The sequence below is a fragment of the Phalacrocorax aristotelis genome, chromosome 23 (genome assembly GCF_949628215.1).
Source record: "Phalacrocorax aristotelis chromosome 23, bGulAri2.1, whole genome shotgun sequence".
NCBI lineage: Eukaryota > Metazoa > Chordata > Aves > Suliformes > Phalacrocoracidae > Phalacrocorax > Phalacrocorax aristotelis.
The window spans coordinates 1,902,197-1,919,425 of record NC_134298.1 but is presented as its reverse complement, the minus strand read 5'-3'; the positions used below and the strand labels follow the sequence as shown (position 1 = coordinate 1,919,425).

Here is a 17,229-nt window from a genome sequence, read left to right as displayed (position 1 = left end):
CAAGATTTCTAAGGTTTTAGATAAATTTTCTGAAGCAAAACATAGGGGGTTTTTATCTTCAAATATAGTGATATCTTGTGTTTCTCACTAGTCTGGAGCACACATGTAGGGATTTTGTGCAGCAGTCAGATGGAGTGAGAGAAAAGGAGAAGGTGCTACTGAATTCCCTACCTCTGTAATTAAACGTTTGTGTGTTTGTGTTCAAAGTCAAGACCATTATTGAGGCAGGTTCTCAATGTGCTGATCTCCCATAGGCTACCATGGTTGCAGTGGCTTCTTCAAGGTCTCTTTCTTGGGATGTCCTCACCGGTCTGGTCACGAGGGTGGCAGTGACATGAGGTATTACTCTAGAGGAAGGGAGTAGGTGCAGGAGGCTGTTGGCTTGTTGTTGGTGCTGCGTGTGGCCAAGATGGTCTAAAACATGAGATGGACATCTTGAGTTTATTTAGGCTGAGTGTTTTGCTCTCTGCACATCTTTCTTTTCCATGGGCAAAGTGAAGAGATATAGTGAGGAACTAATACCTTTTATTGTGCTTGAAATTGCATAGGAAGCAAAAAATTACTGAAATACCTGCTGTGTCCTAAAAGTTGAAAATAGATTTGTTTACTTGCAGTCTTGTGTTTACTCTTTGCACTTCAATATCAGCTGGAAAACAGAAAAAGGAGTTCTGCTGGAAATACAAGGACCTAGACAAAATAAGTTGTATATTCCTTTCTTGTATTTCCTCACCACTTTGTGACCAGACAATATCCAAACTCGCTCTGCTCCTGCATCTGTCCTGTACATGTCTTTTAAATCAGGCAGTATATAGCTTCTGGGTCTTTTCTTCGCTAGGTAACTTATATTTTCCTTTGCTGTTTTTGTAGTTAGATGTCTCTGCTATGAAACTGTGGCTTTCTACTTCTTTGAGGCTTTCCCTGAGTCTGGTGCTCAGCGTTTAAAATTTGGTGCTGATACATGACGTCTGCTCTCCTATTTTGGGGTTTTCCATCACCAGGCCCTTCAGATCGCTCCCAGGAAAATGTCTTGATGCAGTTACTTTTTCCTGCCTGACTAGATCTTGGCTAAATGCTCTTGTCCCATTAGATGAGTAAAACAAGCTTTGTTGTAGAGATGTGCCGGTACATCAGCCTCTCTTAGCATAGTATAAGGCAGAGCACGAAATATTCAGGCATAAGGATATTCAGAGAGTTGATAAAATATGTTAGGGGCTCACAAGCTGTATATCCAAAATTCCACGAATCCTTCAGGGAAACCTTTCTTGTTCACAGCTGGGAACCTCTATCAGTAGTTGTGTGCACACTTAGGAAACCAGCCCATTGCTGACTGGGATGTGTCCAGCATTAGTTTGCATCCATTGTACCCTCTGATTCCCTAGGAGAATTTAAATGCCAGTGCTCATGCGCAGTGATCAAAGTCCTCTTATTTGCATAAATTAGAATTTTTCAGGTCATTCTAGTTACAGGTCAAGCGTTTTTGGGCTGATGGTTCTAGTGGTTCTTAGAAGCCTTTTTCAGTTTTCACAGTGTTTGTCCTATAAAGCTGGAATCAGAACTAGATGTATTAAATTGCACTCATGAAAGCCCAGTACAGGGGTAAAAAGTAAGGCATTATTACATGATTCATTGTTTTCTCTTTCACAAATCAGATTAATGTGTTTGATCTATGTCTACGCTGGGAGCTCACTGTCAGCTGAGTAACTTTGAGGGTCTGGTGCTTCATCTTCCTTACATACCTGAAAATTAAACTCTGTTGAAACTTCCGTGTGCAGGAAGGCTACCTCTGTAGGCGCTGTGGGTCACTCTAGGAGAAGCGGGAAGTGACCCAGATGCAGCACGTGCTTGTCCTAAATTGCTCGTGCAGCTCTGCTTGGTACTCAGAGCCTATGATGACGTGGGAAAATGTATCTGCAGCCCCTCGTTACCTGGAGATGACCAGCATCCCTGGGCCCTACTCTAGGGCTTTGTTGAGCCGGGAAGTATGCTGTTCACATGTGTACCGAGTGATCTCTGTTGCTTTGTACTACTAACCAGAAGTTATAATTCAGGGTTTCAGTCCTTAGCTGTTGGCTTCGCATGCCTAATGCACGGGAGAGCATTTGTGCTGTTCTGTTAGTTATTCTTCCTGGCCGTTGCCAGATCATCGGAACGACTGTGATCCAGTCTGGCAATTCTGTGTTTGAATTTTGCTGATCAAGGCACCGAGCAGAGCTAACGCTAATGCACATCTCTGCCAGGTCCCTCTGAAAGGACCCCTACAGTAAGCAGCAGTTCCCTCTTTACAGCGTTGCTGTTTCCATCGTAAGCCTGCTTTCTCAACTTGCTCTCTCTTGTTCTAGGCTGCAAGCATGTGAAAGGCATTCTCTTGTATGGACCTCCAGGCTGTGGTAAAACACTTATGGCGAGACAGATTGGCAAGATGCTGAATGCCAGAGAACCAAAGGTGGTCAATGGTCCAGAAATCCTCAATAAATATGTGGGCGAATCTGAGGCCAACATCCGCAAGCTGTTTGCTGATGCAGAAGAAGAACAAAGAAGGGTAATGCAAACATAGATAAATAGCATGGTCGGTATGAATGTGCCTGAAGAATGACCGGAAAGGAGGTTTATAATCAGAAAATTGCTGCTTGCGTTAAAAGACTGAGTCACTGCTTAGCTTGTGATTATAGTTATTCCTTGCAAGTCACTGAATATTAGTGCTCAACAGATTCACGCCGTGTCAGCTGAAAAAAAAAAAATCTTAGAACCTGAAAAGGCAGCCGGTCTCCTGGCTAGCTGTGCTGAAGGCAGACAGTTTGAAATCCATGCAGAGTTGTTTTAAGGTAATACAGCAGGGCCCATCCTGCTATGCTTTGTGTTACGTGGTGTGTCACCTGCTCAGAAAGTGCTTAAAAGTAGGATTGCAAAAATTTTGCTGTCTTTTCTTTTCTCTTTTTTCTGGGGGGATGCAATTAATCTATTTGTATTTTTGCTACTAAATACAGGTGTCACAAACATAGGATGAATTCAAATAAGCTTTCATGGTTTAAGGTTTGTGGATTACAGGCTTATTAGTATAAGTATGTTATAATCCTTGAAGTGTTATAATCAATACATAATTAATTTTTCGCAGCAGCAAATTAATGGATGAGAATACTGTCTCGAAACTTAGAGGCTATAGATCTTTGAAACTGGAAGTGGAGATAAAGATCCGTTTTTTCCAAAATCTATAACTTTAGCTGGCTATCAAAAGCCCAGTCTTTGGTTTGAAGGTGTAAATACTAACTTCATGTGTGGTATGCTAATTATTCTCTGCTGTGGATCACTTAATCTTGGTAAGATTTTATGGTAAAGAAAATACAATTTCAGGCAAGTCACAATTAAATACAGGAAAGTCATTGCAGAAGACGTTAGAAAAGGACATTGTATCCTTTTAATTTTATTTACACCTAACAAGACCACAGACTTTGCTGGTGGCTTGAAATAATTTAATTTTCTTCTGCAAAAGATTTATTAATCAGTAAGTCAGCTTTGCATGGTAACCCGTACCGACGTAAACGATCTCCTTCTCTCTGGTTGTTGCAATATAACTGAAAGCTGCGAGCTGCTTTTCCTTTGCAATAACACACCTGTTAAAATAGACTTTATATTGGCTGGAGGGGATGGTCCTGATGACAAGTTGCGAGATTAAAAAGGTCTCGAAAAGGTTGGTATTGTAGTGACTTGTGTCTGGGGCAGATTGCCAGTGACAGCACATTCACCCAGTGTTAACATGGTCTCCACTGTCCACAAAAGATGTTTTAGAGGTGGAATTTGAAGGGAAGAAGCTTCATAATACGGTCACAAAAAGTATCCTGTTCTCCTACCAGCTGCAACTGCTTCACCTTTGAGCGAACCTGGAAATCAGCAGTTCTGTTCCTGATTGGCACCGAACAAACGGACTCCTTAAAAATATTAAGAACAAAGCTACTCTGGCAAGCTGTGTATTTACGAACTTTAGTACAACCTGGGGTATTTCCCACTCTGGGTGCATCCCTCCGCAGATGTGCTTTGTTCTCTGTCTCCCTCTCAGAGGACTTTCCCAGATGCTGAGTACTGTGACCTTTGTTTGAGCTGTGTGTTCCCACTTTGGGCTTGTCCTTTTCTTGTTCAGTTTAGTCCACTTCCTTGAAGTGCTGCTTCTCTTCCCAGTGTCAGCTGTGAAGTCCTATGCTTGAGGAAAGCCACCAACCACCCCATTTTGGAGGATGGCAAGGGGTCTGGAGAGGTGTCTGATACGTACATAACGTGATGCTCTAAACACTTGGAGGGATCAGTGCTCTGTATCTCTGTGGATGAGCTTGTTGAGAAGTTACTGTTTTGTTTGGCTTGCTTTCAGCAATGACATGTGGCATTCCTGACATGTATTTCTCTCCAATAGCTTGGAGCAAACAGCGGTGTGCATATCATCATTTTTGATGAGATTGATGCAATCTGCAAGCAGAGAGGAAGCATGGCGGGTAGCACTGGAGTGCACGATACTGTCGTAAACCAGTTGCTGTCTAAAATCGATGGAGTAGAGCAGCTCAATAACATCCTAGTGATTGGTATGATGTGCTTACGTTCTCTGTTATGGGGTCTGGTTGAAAACTGCTGATGTTTTCCTTGCTGTAGGTCAACCAAGTTATCGTTAGTGGTGTGGGGTCTGGACTAATCCCAACTGAATGACTGCTGTTTAACAGTCATCAGTAGCAGACTTAAAGGGGGATGGTGCTGTAATCAGCAGAGATCGCTGTTTTCAACAGTTTCCTCCTTTAGCTTTTGGTAACAAGTGTTTTATAGTTTAAGAAAACTTGCAAGGAATTATATACATTGATGTATTGGCATATGAAGCAGTGGGGCTTCTCCAGTGTTGTCTGGTGGTTCTGATGCCAGGAGCCCTGCAGAAGCAGTCACAGATGCAGATTTGATCCCTGTTGCCCTGACCGTACTTCAGGGCATGACTTTTCCAATACTTCTGGAGATGGGTGTCTTTTGTCTGTTTTTTGGGACTCTTTGAGGTATTTTCTTAGCTCTGTGGGTTGTATTCAGGAGTTGGAGACCCACTTAGTAAGCTCAGATAATGCTTATTTTGTTTTCAACTTTGAATTTAGGAATGACCAACAGACCCGACCTGATTGACGAGGCTCTGCTGAGACCAGGGAGACTGGAGGTGAAAATGGAGATTGGTAAGCAAGCTAGCGTATCGCAATATATAAGCTCGTGTATTTACAATAGTAAAGCAAAAATAGATCATGGCGTGAACAATTAACCAGGATGACATAGGTGCTAAACTTCATGCAGCTCCCTCCATAACATTACATGTAAATTTAATGGGCTAATTAAAATGCCATTTTAGACTTACTCACTGATAAGCCATTGACCTGATACCAGTTTCTGTCCAGCAGAACGGATGGGTATGGGCAGGCAGGACCCTGGATCTCTTGCATGAACAAAAGGAGCCAAGTAACAGCACCAGGTCGTTCCTAGTTGGGAATTACAGAAGTGTTGAACTTGCAGAGCAGGCGGGTACAGTGCATGAGCTGTTCTTGGCTTGGAGGAAGTGCAGGTCATTATATTGCATGAAGTGATAATGGTGGCTTTCACTGCAGGAACTGCAAATGTTCAGTAGCATTGGCTGTTGGTTTCTGAAATCAGCAGGTCTGGATCACTTCGATCAACAGAACTAAAAGTGGGCCAACGAGCTGTTAGCCGTGTATTGTAGTCAGCTGGAAAGGATGCTGTCTGTCGGCAACTTAAGAGGGACTTTTGTAATTGTGCACATCTGCCTGACACCAATGCAGATTAAAGAATGGAATATCTGATAACGTAGGGTTTGTTGAGAAATTAAGGCCGGGTCCTCTCAGATTCATGAAAACAAGTCTCCGACTTTGCATCTGAGATCAGAAGTTGGATCAGTAAAGAACATGGTGGAGTCTAAAGGGTGACTACTAGTGGCTGTGGTGCTCTGTTCGGAGGGTGACAGTTCACAGAAGAATGGTTGAAGATAGAATAGCCTGGGACTGATTAAAAGCTTGATGATCCTGTCTTGCAGTGAGAAACATGGTTCAGATCTGTGTTTAATTTAAAGATTGGAAATACAGTTTCAGATTTGTAGTTTGGAAGAGCTCATAAAACATTTCCCCCTAACCTTCCACAGACACACAAATGTCACAGAATATTTTCTGTGCTCTGAGCTAGGCGGAAAGACAGAAACTGTAAAGGTAGAAATTCTCAAACTGTATTGAGTCACAAAAAAAGAACAAGCAAGATCGTGAGTATTAATATGGTCTGTTTCCTTTCAGTTGCGGAAAATCAGATTAAAATGTCCATATAACCCTAAAAATCATAGGATATCGTACTAGAGTGGCAGGCAAAATTGTAATTGCCTATTCTGCTCTGAACTGTGGGGAAACTCTTGAAATGTGATCTAGCAATGTAATCTTCAGAGGTTGCTCTAGGGATTTTTTTCCCTTATCCTTAAAGGTTAGCGTCGCTCGTTGAAAGCCAGCAACAGGAAAGAGTTTTTGTGATAGCTGAAAAGGAAAGATTTTAGGTAAAAGAAGGAGTGAGGAAGCGAAGCTGATGCCTCGTGAGGCAGCCACAGAGGTAATGCAGGCAGTGAGCTGAAGCTGATGCTCTAGAGCTAATGCTGTCCTTGAGTGCTGTAGGAAATGGCTTGTATCAGGCGTTACTGCGTACGTAGCTCATGTGGGGGTGAGGACTGGAGATTCAGCTAGAGCACTAGCTGTGGAGCACGGGCAGCGTGGGTGGCTTCAAATACGCTGGAGATTCAAGAGACCTAATGCATTTGTTAGGTGCAGGAGGAAATTCTGGAGACTTGGGCCTGTTTCTGGCACTATACACGAAAAAGGAAAATTGGGAAAAGTAGTGTATAGTGATACATAGAGAATTATTAGATGTCAGGCTGTTGAATAGTGGTGGGAGATAATTGGCACTGACAACAGCTGTAGCCAGATACAGTGTTTACAAACTAACACAGCTACAAGGAATTGAAGGGAAGACTCAATAAAGAAAGTTTGTTTTAGGGACAAAGTGTAGCCACAGTAACAGCTGCCTTTGAACAATCTCATACTTGAAAACAAATGCCTAATAGCAACGGTTGTCAGTAAGCCCAGGTGAGATTGACTGTATTGTAGGTGTAGTACTTGTATCTTTAGTTGACAAAAGGTAATTAAGTAAATTCCAGGGACTGAGCAAGGCATCCCTAGAATAAATTATCAGATGATAAGGACTGAATGCTGCTGGGGACCTTGCACCTTTTAAAATGTCTTTTCTCATACCCTCAGCAGAAATACTAATCAGTGCAAATGATCAGATCCTTGTAGGAGAGGCTGTGAAGGTAGGTTGGGAAGCGAGCTAGAGAACAGCATGGTTTTGTCAAGATGATGTTGTGTCAGACTGACTTGTTATGCTTTTACAAAAAGGCTTTTCTGTATCTTCCATTATGCATTTTAGAAGGGTGCAATCTGGGAAATTATTACCTCGGAGAAAATGAACATTGTATGAGAATGGTACGGGCCAGGTGAAGAGTAAAGTCAAGACCCTGAATTTTAGGAAAGTGAACTTCTACTTGATTAAATAATTAGTAGGTGGGACCCCCCAGGGAAACTGCCCTTGGGGAGCAGGACAGAGCTGGCAGCTCATTAAGGATATCTTTCTTAGCACGTGAGAGCTCTTGATTCCCATGTGTAAGAGATTGGGCAATGAAGGCAGGTGACCAGCATGGCTCAGTAAGGACGTCCTGGTGCAAGAAGGAAATGCACAGGCAGTGGAACCATGGACATGTGTCCTGGGAAGAATGCAGGGACACCGCCTGGATGTGTAGGGATGGGGTCAGGAAAGCTAAGGCATGGTTGGAGCTGAATTTGGTGAGGGATGCGAAGAACAATAAGAAGGGCTTCTAAAGGTGCATTGGTCAGAAAAGGAAGATTAAAGAAAATGTAGATGCTCTGGAGTGGGTCCAGAGGAGGTCATGAAAATAGTCCGAGGCTGGGAACACCTGTCCTGTGAACAAAGGCTGAGGGAGTTGGGGTTGTTGAGCCTGGAGAAGAGAAGGCTCTGGGGAGACCTTATTGCGGCATTTCCGTGCTTAAAGGGGAGTTATAAGAAAGACTTTTTAGCAGGGCCTGTAGTGACAGAGCAAAGGGCAGCAGTTTTAAACAGAAAGAGGATAGGCTTATATTGAATATAAGGAAAGAATGCACAATGAGGGTGGTGAGGCACTGGAACAGGTTGCTCAGAGAAGTTGTGGCTTCCCATTGTTGGAAGTGTCCAGAGTCAGGTTGGATGGGGCTTTGAGCAACCCGATCTAGTGACAGGTGGGTGGACTAGATCTTTAAAGTTCCCTTCCAACCCAAACTATTCTATGATTCTATAATGCTATGATAATTACAAGGTGGCAGCTGGGTTTAGGGATGCCGAGGGACTGACCAGACTGCCTTTGTGTAAGGTGAATTCCTGTTGTGGAAGCCTGAGAGCAACCAGGAGCCCTGAGGAGAGAAATTTAACACTCTCTCTAGTTTGGTGGTGAGGCTATTCAGTTTGCTGAGGGCAATTAGTGTAATTGAATGTTCTCAAACAAAAACCATTATCAAATATTATACTTGTAGGAACGAATGGTGAGAGAGCCTTTGGAGGTAGGACCACTGAGGAGAGGGAAAGGCTTTGCTGCAGTTGCTGCACCAAGGCACTGAATGGCATGTGCTCTGTTTAAAATCTCAGGCTTGCCGGATGAGAAAGGTCGATTTCAGATTCTTCATATCCACACGGTACGGATGCGGGAACACCAGCTGCTGGCTGAAGATGTGGACATTGCAGAACTGGCAGTTGAGACTAAAAACTTCAGTGGTGCTGAATTAGAAGGTTTAGTTCGAGCTGCCCAGTCTACTGCTATGAACAGACACATTAAGGTCAGTCCTGTCATCTCTCACTGGGGCAAAAAAGGGGAAAATATAATTGCTTGGAGTCTTTTCTTGCGTCTTTACTTCCAAATGGGTAATAGCATCTCAGCATACCTTAGGAGATTAAATACATATGGACACCACCTTTTCACTCTGCGTTTACATACATGGTTCTGAATGACCTCTTTCATCTCCTGACCTCCAAGAGGCTCTTGCATAGCTCAGTGGGAATGGAGGGTGATTGTTTGTCAATGTATTTTGATAAAGACTGAAAGGGAAGTCTTGAGCTCAGTTTATGGGTTGGACCCAGGAGATGAGAGGTGGAAGTGAGAACAGCCAGTCATATGGGAGGGATCTCTGCTGGAGCCTGTGCAGCTCAATGTATTCATCAATGACCTGTGAAGAGGGGGGAAAAGCGAGGTTACAAGCTCGTAGCTGTTTTGTGGTCATAAAGATGAAGGCCACCTATGCAAAACTGCAGAAGGCATTTGAAATAATGCGAGCGCAGAAGATGTAGTCAGTGAATTTAAGTGTACACTGGGGAGAGAAAATTCAAAATGATAGGGGCTGACCCGGCCATTACTTGGGGTCAAGTTCTTGGAGTTATAATGATCTTGAAATATTAGCTCAGTCCTTATCAGTGAAAAAGCAAATGTAGCGTTAGAATTTACTAGAAGCATACAGACCAAAAGTGAGGCTGTGATTATGTCACAGATAAAATCCCTGGATCCGTGCAGTCCTGGGACACCTGCCTAGAAGAGGTTATGGTAGAACTAGGTATGGAAAGGCAGTAGGGGAGGTCAGAGGTGTAGGAGGGTTTTCACTGGAAGAATTGTTGGACTAGGATTTCTCAGTCTGACAAAAAAATGGTGAAGGGTTATGAAAAGTATGTGAGATCATGAGTGGATTGGAGTCAGCGAGTGAGGAACAAGTGTTTACTCTTTCCTAATGTAAGAACTCGGAGAACAGCAAACGATACCAGCAGGGCCACGCTCAAAGCAAAGAGATGATGTGCTTTGTGTGAAGAAGTATTTAAGCTGTGGAAGGAATCTTTTCCTCCAAGATGTCGCTGATGCTAAAGTCTTGGTTGAATTCAGAAGGGGCCTTGTATGTTGTATTTAATTTCAAATAAGAACTCCCTCGATGATCATCTCAGAGTGCAGAGACTTGTAATATTCTCACCTCCCTCCCTTCTAGAGGAACGTTGCCTTGCTTTCCCAGTGTTTGCTGATTGTGGGAGGTCAGTGTACGTTTAACTAGTAAGGAGTTAAGGACCATGAAATGTCAGGTTATATTCATCCAGGTGCGAAACACAGTATTTGATGGTGTTGAAATGTGAGATGATTAGTTCATGAAGAAGGAAGCTGAAAGATGCAGCCTCTTTGCTCTAGTGGCCAAGAACTGGTGTGAATTACTGCAGAGAAAAGCCTTTGACATTGATTCCACAGCACTGGTATATATTTAAGTAAAAAGTTTATTCAGCCTTGATTATGAGGGAAGCAAATCATGCTTTCATTTAAGTGAGAGCAATAATTCTGTTGCTTAGATGTTTATATCGCTTGGGAACACTCTTTCTGAAGGAAAAGTGGCTCTTTCTGCGAATTTTTCTTGTATAGCCATAATACTTGAAAAGTTATTGTTTCCTATAGCAAAAACCCACAAACATCAACAGTTCTCCTTTTCTTGTGTTCTGTCTCAAAAACAAGAAAAAATCAGCACCTCTGGAGGTATTTTCATCCCTTCACAAGCAACACATTTTCCTTAAATAATTAATTTTGTTTATAGTTGATGCTTTTTCAATGCTTGAGTTTGGGGACCATTAGTGTTTTGATATATTCGCTGTTGTGCCAAAATGTCAGAGTGGGAGAAGAGAAAATGGCAATGCATAAATGTAAGAGAGCGGTCCTGTCTTTTAGGTTGGTATGTGATTGACATCTTAATAATATATGTATGTATCTTCCAAATGTGAAGCAGACACGCTTTGTTTTTCTTTTCAAACACTTTGACGTAGTACTTTTGGATAATCTTATTGTTTATTCTGAAGATGTCTTCAGCCAAATGATGCACTAAGGTATTTTAATCTCTTCTACAAGTACTGCAAAATTTAAAATACACCTCATAGGCCTGACCTAGTTTTCAGAAGCACCTATGAGAAGCAAGAGCATAAATTGGGACATCGAGGGGCATTATTCTTCTGAGTCATTTAAACTCTTCTGATAATCTCTCAAAGTATGTGTGTTAAAAATTAAAACGAAAAACTCATTAAAGGCTAGGAAAGAAAGACGATCCCCTGTTTTTAAGTGTACAAACAACTTCAAGAATATATTAATAGTGTTTAAGTACCTTCACTTCTCTCTGCAAAGTAGAAGAGGGATGAACCTGTACTAAAGACCCACTAGCTTGATCTGTTTGGCATCCTGTGTTTCTGCTTGGTGGGTGTTTTTTGTGAGAATGGGCTGTCATTTCAGCCATCCACTGGTTATGCTTACTTGTTTGGCACAGTGTTATTGGCCAGTCTGAGTTCGAGAGGCTGGATTTGCTTATTTTTAATTAGGAGTTTTTCCTTCCCATGCTCAAGTGCATTACTCCTTGTTCTTGTAGATCATCCTAGTCAGAAGAGAATGTCTGAGTGTCAAAGTTATTTGGCTCATCTGTCACCTTGGTCTTAGGCAAAGGTGACTGAGGTTGCTACACCTTCCAAGAAGCTCCCTGAAATCCCAAATTTTTACCTCTTGAGCTGTCAGATCATGTAGGGCCATTATACCCTCAGGTAGAAGCAGGTGGAGTTGTAAGGCTTGGGCAACTTTCAATGAAAATTATGCTTGTTTTGGAATCTGGAGAAATTTGTTGTGATATAGTTGGGGAAATTCAGCAAATAGAAAACGCCTTTTGAGGCCTTGCTTTGGAACAGAATGAAAATCTTTTGCCTCATCTCTGTGCTACTCAAAAATAGGTTTCTGCCTTACCACTTAACAGTTAGATGAATTGCTTTTCACAGATCAACTCCTGCCCCCTCGTGACTAACCCTTTTTCTGGTGTCTCTAACTCCACTCGGGACCCTCAGCAGACTGCACCCATAGGATTAGTGTGTTTGTATGCCATTGAGTGGAAAAGTTGTTTCAAATCCATTTAATTCCTGATTGCTGCCCAAGGCAATCAATATAGTTGCAGATCTACAAATAATCCTAGCAAATAGAGCCGTTCAGTATTGTGGAGAAGCAGTCACACGCAGTAATACATCTACAGCTGTCTTTAAAGTCTACAGACATCTGAATAAAGTCCCCAGCTTTAAAGACTACTCTCAAGTTGTTTTCAAGAATTAAAAACCCCTTCTGGCTCCAGAGTGAGCAGCTTTGGGCCACCTCCTAGCGGTACCGCTAGCTGTGATTGAGAAATGATTTACAAGAGAAGACTGCACTAGTGCTGTCTCTGCTCTGTATTTGCTTCCAGTCATTAGCATTTAAATGTTGCTGGACGGTTTGGGATGGCAGAAGGGAAAAAGGTGATGCTTTTCATTTAGAAAGGCCTGCAGTATGAGCTGGGCTAACTGCAGCCTATTTATTCCAAGTAATACTGATAGTGCTGTCTTGGGAAGATTCATGGCTTTGGTTGAACTTAAGCAAATAAAGACAAAGCAGAAAGAAATCTAATATTTACCAATCCCCCTAAAGACTTCCTTGTACAGAGAGGAAAGTGCATGGTTTGAATAGAAACCTAAAACCTCCTGAAATAGAGGTGTGTGAGTAATTCTTATTTTTGGCTTAGTTGCCGAAGGTGGTGCGGGTAGATTCAGAGTTCAGTTAAACCAGATTTGTCTTTCTGAAAAAAGTCACACAATGAAGGAGGCTTCTTTCCTTTCCCATTCAGCACCTGGAAAGCATAACGAAGAACTTTTTCTACAGCCTCTAAATGGAAAAGTAGTTTCCTACTCTGAAGGAAACCTACATAACTCCAATAAGTTTTAGAGATTTAAACTTAGGTGAGATCAGTCCCACAGCGGCACCAGTCTGAGCCTCACTGACACTTGGTTTATGTAATCAAGGTCGCGCGGCAGCAGCAAGGCGCAGGGTGTCCATGCTCTTCGTAGCTGGGGTAACTTCTCTGAAATGTGGGGTCATGGCCGTACTCTTCGCTTCAGCTTTCTGCCCAGTGGAGTGGGACACCTGCTGCTGAATGACTTTGTGGGGCGGGCAGATGGATGGGGCTCTGTGAGGATGATGATTGCTCCAGTGGTATCCAGCATATGTCCAACAAATGTCCTGTTAAGCATTTTTCTTTTCAACGCAGACCAACTACAGGGTTGGATCTGTGGATGGAAGTTGATAGGGGGTCATGTGCGGTACTGCTGTACTTCAGTGTCTTTTATTGCCTTTATTAGGCCAGCAACAAAGTGGAAGTGGATATGGAGAAGGCAGAGAGCTTGCGTGTGACAAGAGGAGACTTCTTTGCATCTTTGGAGAATGATATCAAACCAGTAAGTAGGCACTATGTAACTCCTATAATAGTCACCCAGTACAGTTAATGACATGAGGCAGCAGCTTTCTTCTGGGATCAGATGTGCAGTGGTGCACCATGGGCTGATGTACTGCGTCCTGGGTTGTAGGAATGAAAGTAGGGAGCCTCTTTCTGCCTGCAGTGCTAAGGCTGTTTTGTGCCTTTGTTACGTGCAAGAATCAGAAAAGGAATACAACAAATGAAGAGAGCAACTCGGAATTTCTTCTCCTTGCCGTGTGTACATTCTCCCTTTTAGGCTACTTCAGTGAATGGATGACAGCTTTAATATGGACTGTAGTAGGAAGTTTAAGCCTCATTTTTGAGAATTGTCTTTAAATGGCGTGGGTTCAGAAGTCGTTGGCAACTTGCACTGATTAGAATTTGTTTTGAGTGTATATGAAAAGATGTTTCTAAATACATGTGGTCTCCAACAGTGTTCAGTCCTCTGAACTGGAGTGTTGTGTGTCAGCAATGGGTCTTCCAGTACTGACTCGCTCACTAAAGCATCTTCCAGAGCCTTGGTCCTGCTCATTTTGGTGATGTTTAATTGTTCCATGTTTTTCTGATATGATGCAGAATTTCTTGGTAAAATAAATGTTCCTTCTCAATACAGGCATTTGGAACCAACCAGGAAGACTATGCAAGCTACATCATGAATGGTATCATTAAGTGGGGTGACCCAGTAACAAGGGTATTGGATGATGGGGAGCTGCTTGTTCAACAGACTAAGAACAGTGACCGCACTCCTTTGGTTAGCGTTCTTCTAGAAGGTAAATTTAAGAAAATGTATATACAAAAAATCCCAAGCGATTTCCTTAAACTATTCCTGTCAGTTGCCCCAGTGGTCATCTGTTGTGTCGTGCAACTGTACGTAAAAGAAACACATGGGAGGAAACATAGAATTGGTCTCTTCACGTTTGCTTGGGTGAAATTGCTTTAGATATTAACTGCCTCCTCAGCGTGAGAGAAATCATGTTCTTAGAACAACGAAGTGAATGTACCCAGTTAATAACCTAGATGGGGATGTTCTAGAGTGCGGACATCTCTAGCTGAGTTAGTTGTCTAAATTATCTTTGAAGTAATTTGAGAGCTCATCAGTGTAATTAGCTGAGCTCAAACAACAGTTCATCTGGCCACATTAGGTGTCTGCTGTTAGACAAGAGGTAGATCGCCCTCTACCTAGACTGTTATTGACTATGAAGAGTCTAGGAAACTAGTTCCAATATCTAGGTTACAGATTTTTGGAGTAGAATTTGTTATTTAGCACTTCCCTCTTTCTTTTCCTGAAGTCAAAACATGTGGATTACCACTTTGCTTAGCGGTCCGTAGCTTTAAAATAAACCTAGAATAGATCCCCTGAATAATTCTGTGTGCTTGTGGCCAACATACTGCTTGTGTGCAATACCTTCTCGCACTCCAGATCGATTTGTATTGGGTGTATAGATGAAGATGTGTCTTTGGTCTCTGTCTGAATTATTCTGGTGTGAATTCAGGCAAATAACAAATTGTCAATATTTACCTGGCATTCATGCTGCTGACTTGTTTGCCACCTGCAGTACCTGCAGAAGTCATATTTGGAAGGGGCATAAACACAGTTCAAGAAGCTTCTCCAAAATACAAACGCATGCTAACTTTGGTGCGGTGGATAGTCCTACAAAATGTGTAACGTCCTCTTTTGTGTTGGTTTCATGGCACATCAGTCTACACGTGCTCAAATAGTTGCTTTAATTTCCTTCATCTGGAGGACTGGGTTGCACTAGGAGTTAGTGTGTTCCTTCTGCAGGTAGAAGGAAAGGTCATTTCAAGATGCAGATACCTCTGAATGAGGCTATAAACCTGCTTCAGATCTCATCTGCGCTGAGCCTCCCCAGGGCTGTTTTCTCCCTTGTTTTTTCATTATGTTTGTTGTTTGTTTCAGGTCCCCCCCACAGCGGGAAGACTGCTTTAGCAGCAAAAATAGCAGAAGAATCCAACTTTCCCTTTATCAAGATCTGTTCTCCTGATAAGATGATCGGATTTTCTGAAACGGCCAAGTGCCAAGCTATGAAGAAGGTGCTTATGCGTCTCTTGCTTGATTACAATCCAATTCTACCTTCTCTAGTGGGTGGAGAAGTTAATTACCCTCATGACTTTTTTTCTGCTCTCTGTAGGTCCTAAATTCCTGTGTGTATATTTATAAATAAAGTTAAATGAATGTTTTTATGGTACTGACACTAAGTGACGCAGGGAAAACTTAAAGCCTCGGTCCCAATTGGGTCTGACATGTAATCATGACTAACAGTGGAACAAAACACCTGCTCTGTGTTGAGCAAGTCTGGAGCTCTGTCTGCAGAGGTGAAGGCAGGAAGGGCTCAGGGTTGTGCACTTGGAAAGAATAGGTCCTGCCTGAATGAGACTAGGAACAGTTTTGAGGAGGTAATGTTTAGTTAAGCAAGAGTTTTAACAACTTATGGAGCAGGGGGAATGCAAACAAGTTGAACATATTAAATAACTTCAAGTAGTCAGGTAGAGAGAAGGAGATTTCGTTTACTGAAGCAAGCCAGCACTTATTCTTCTAGCTGAGTGATACTGAATGAAGCACTTAAGGGAAGTGTTGCTCTAACATCAGTCTGTTGCAGGATCTCAGTTTCTAAGAGGAGCAATATGCTCGTAGCTGGCAGCCTAGTCTGTAACTTAGATTCAAGAGGGAGCCTTTTGGACTTCACTTGAACCAACATATGCTGGAGGTAGGCCTGCAGTACCACTGACATCCTTAGTGCTACCTCTTGTTTAAATCCAAAGGTTTGTAGGCACTGGTTTGCTGCTCCATAAAGGGTGGTGTGGAGGCTCGATCCATACCTGAGTAGGTCTGTTCTCCCTGCAGTAAGCTGTTACGAAAAGTAACCAATCCAGCCTGGGTAGGAAAGTTTCATAATTGCATTAGGAGTGTGGGGGATCTGTGTGTGTATCGTGACGTTATCAGTATTGCCCCAGCCCCAGAAAGCCAGAGGAATGGTGCTCTATTTTGTCCATTGCTTACAAATAAATGCAGGGAGCTGGCTTTTATGTGTTTGGGGCAAATGATCAAAACCAAGCTCTGAATTCTTTGAGATGTGAGTGTTTCATTAAATGCAGGTAGAGTTTACTCGCTTGGTACTTACCTTTTTCATTCTCTTCATTCCTCTAAATACTGCTGTGTTTAGCTAAAAACATATCAACAGGCCCTATCATGACTATTGTAGTTTTGCTGCTGAGGTTTAACAGTGAGTCATTTTGCTGTTTTTCAGATCTTTGATGATGCGTACAAGTCTCAACTCAGCTGTGTGGTTGTGGATGACATTGAGAGACTTCTAGGTGAGCTGGGACAGGGAGAAAGCGCTGTGTTGTCTGCTCTGCAGAAATATTGAAATGTTCGCACTACCGACATATTGCAAACTGGAGATGATCTGGAACCATTTACTTTGGGAGCCTTAAACTGTTTTTGATGCAGTGAAGTGGCTTAAATGTGCATCTGCTTAGTGGGCATGAAAATGCATTTTTCATTTCAGATTATGTCCCGATTGGACCACGGTTCTCTAATCTGGTGTTGCAAGCCCTTCTTGTACTGCTAAAGAAGGCCCCCCCTCAGGTAAGAGAGTAATTGAGGGACAAGATGCCCTATTCCTATAATAATTTTGACGGTGGAGGGCTTTGTGTCCTGCTGATAGCTGCAGTGCTGCCAGTGGTATTAGTACTATTGTCTCCCATTCAGCCAAGTTAATCCTAGCCTGCTGCTGTTCATTCAGTTAGACATTTCTAGGATAACCACAAAGGATTCAGCTTTAATTATCTAATT

At 42.5% G+C, this 17,229-nt stretch overlaps 1 protein-coding gene across 2 annotated transcripts in view; it reads left to right on the top strand.

Annotated features, from left to right (window-relative positions):
* NSF (N-ethylmaleimide sensitive factor, vesicle fusing ATPase) overlaps positions 1–17,229 on the top strand; it is an 82,475-nt gene that overhangs the window by 45,653 nt on the left and 19,593 nt on the right. For both annotated transcript variants that reach the window (XM_075116580.1, XM_075116579.1), the window contains exons 9-17: positions 2,340–2,539; positions 4,400–4,565; positions 5,112–5,186; positions 8,743–8,930; positions 13,300–13,395; positions 14,029–14,185; positions 15,334–15,467; positions 16,682–16,748; positions 16,943–17,022. In XM_075116580.1, the coding sequence (XP_074972681.1) occupies positions 2,340–2,539; positions 4,400–4,565; positions 5,112–5,186; positions 8,743–8,930; positions 13,300–13,395; positions 14,029–14,185; positions 15,334–15,467; positions 16,682–16,748; positions 16,943–17,022 (1,163 nt within the window). The remainder of the gene's footprint in view (positions 1–2,339; positions 2,540–4,399; positions 4,566–5,111; positions 5,187–8,742; positions 8,931–13,299; positions 13,396–14,028; positions 14,186–15,333; positions 15,468–16,681; positions 16,749–16,942; positions 17,023–17,229) is intronic.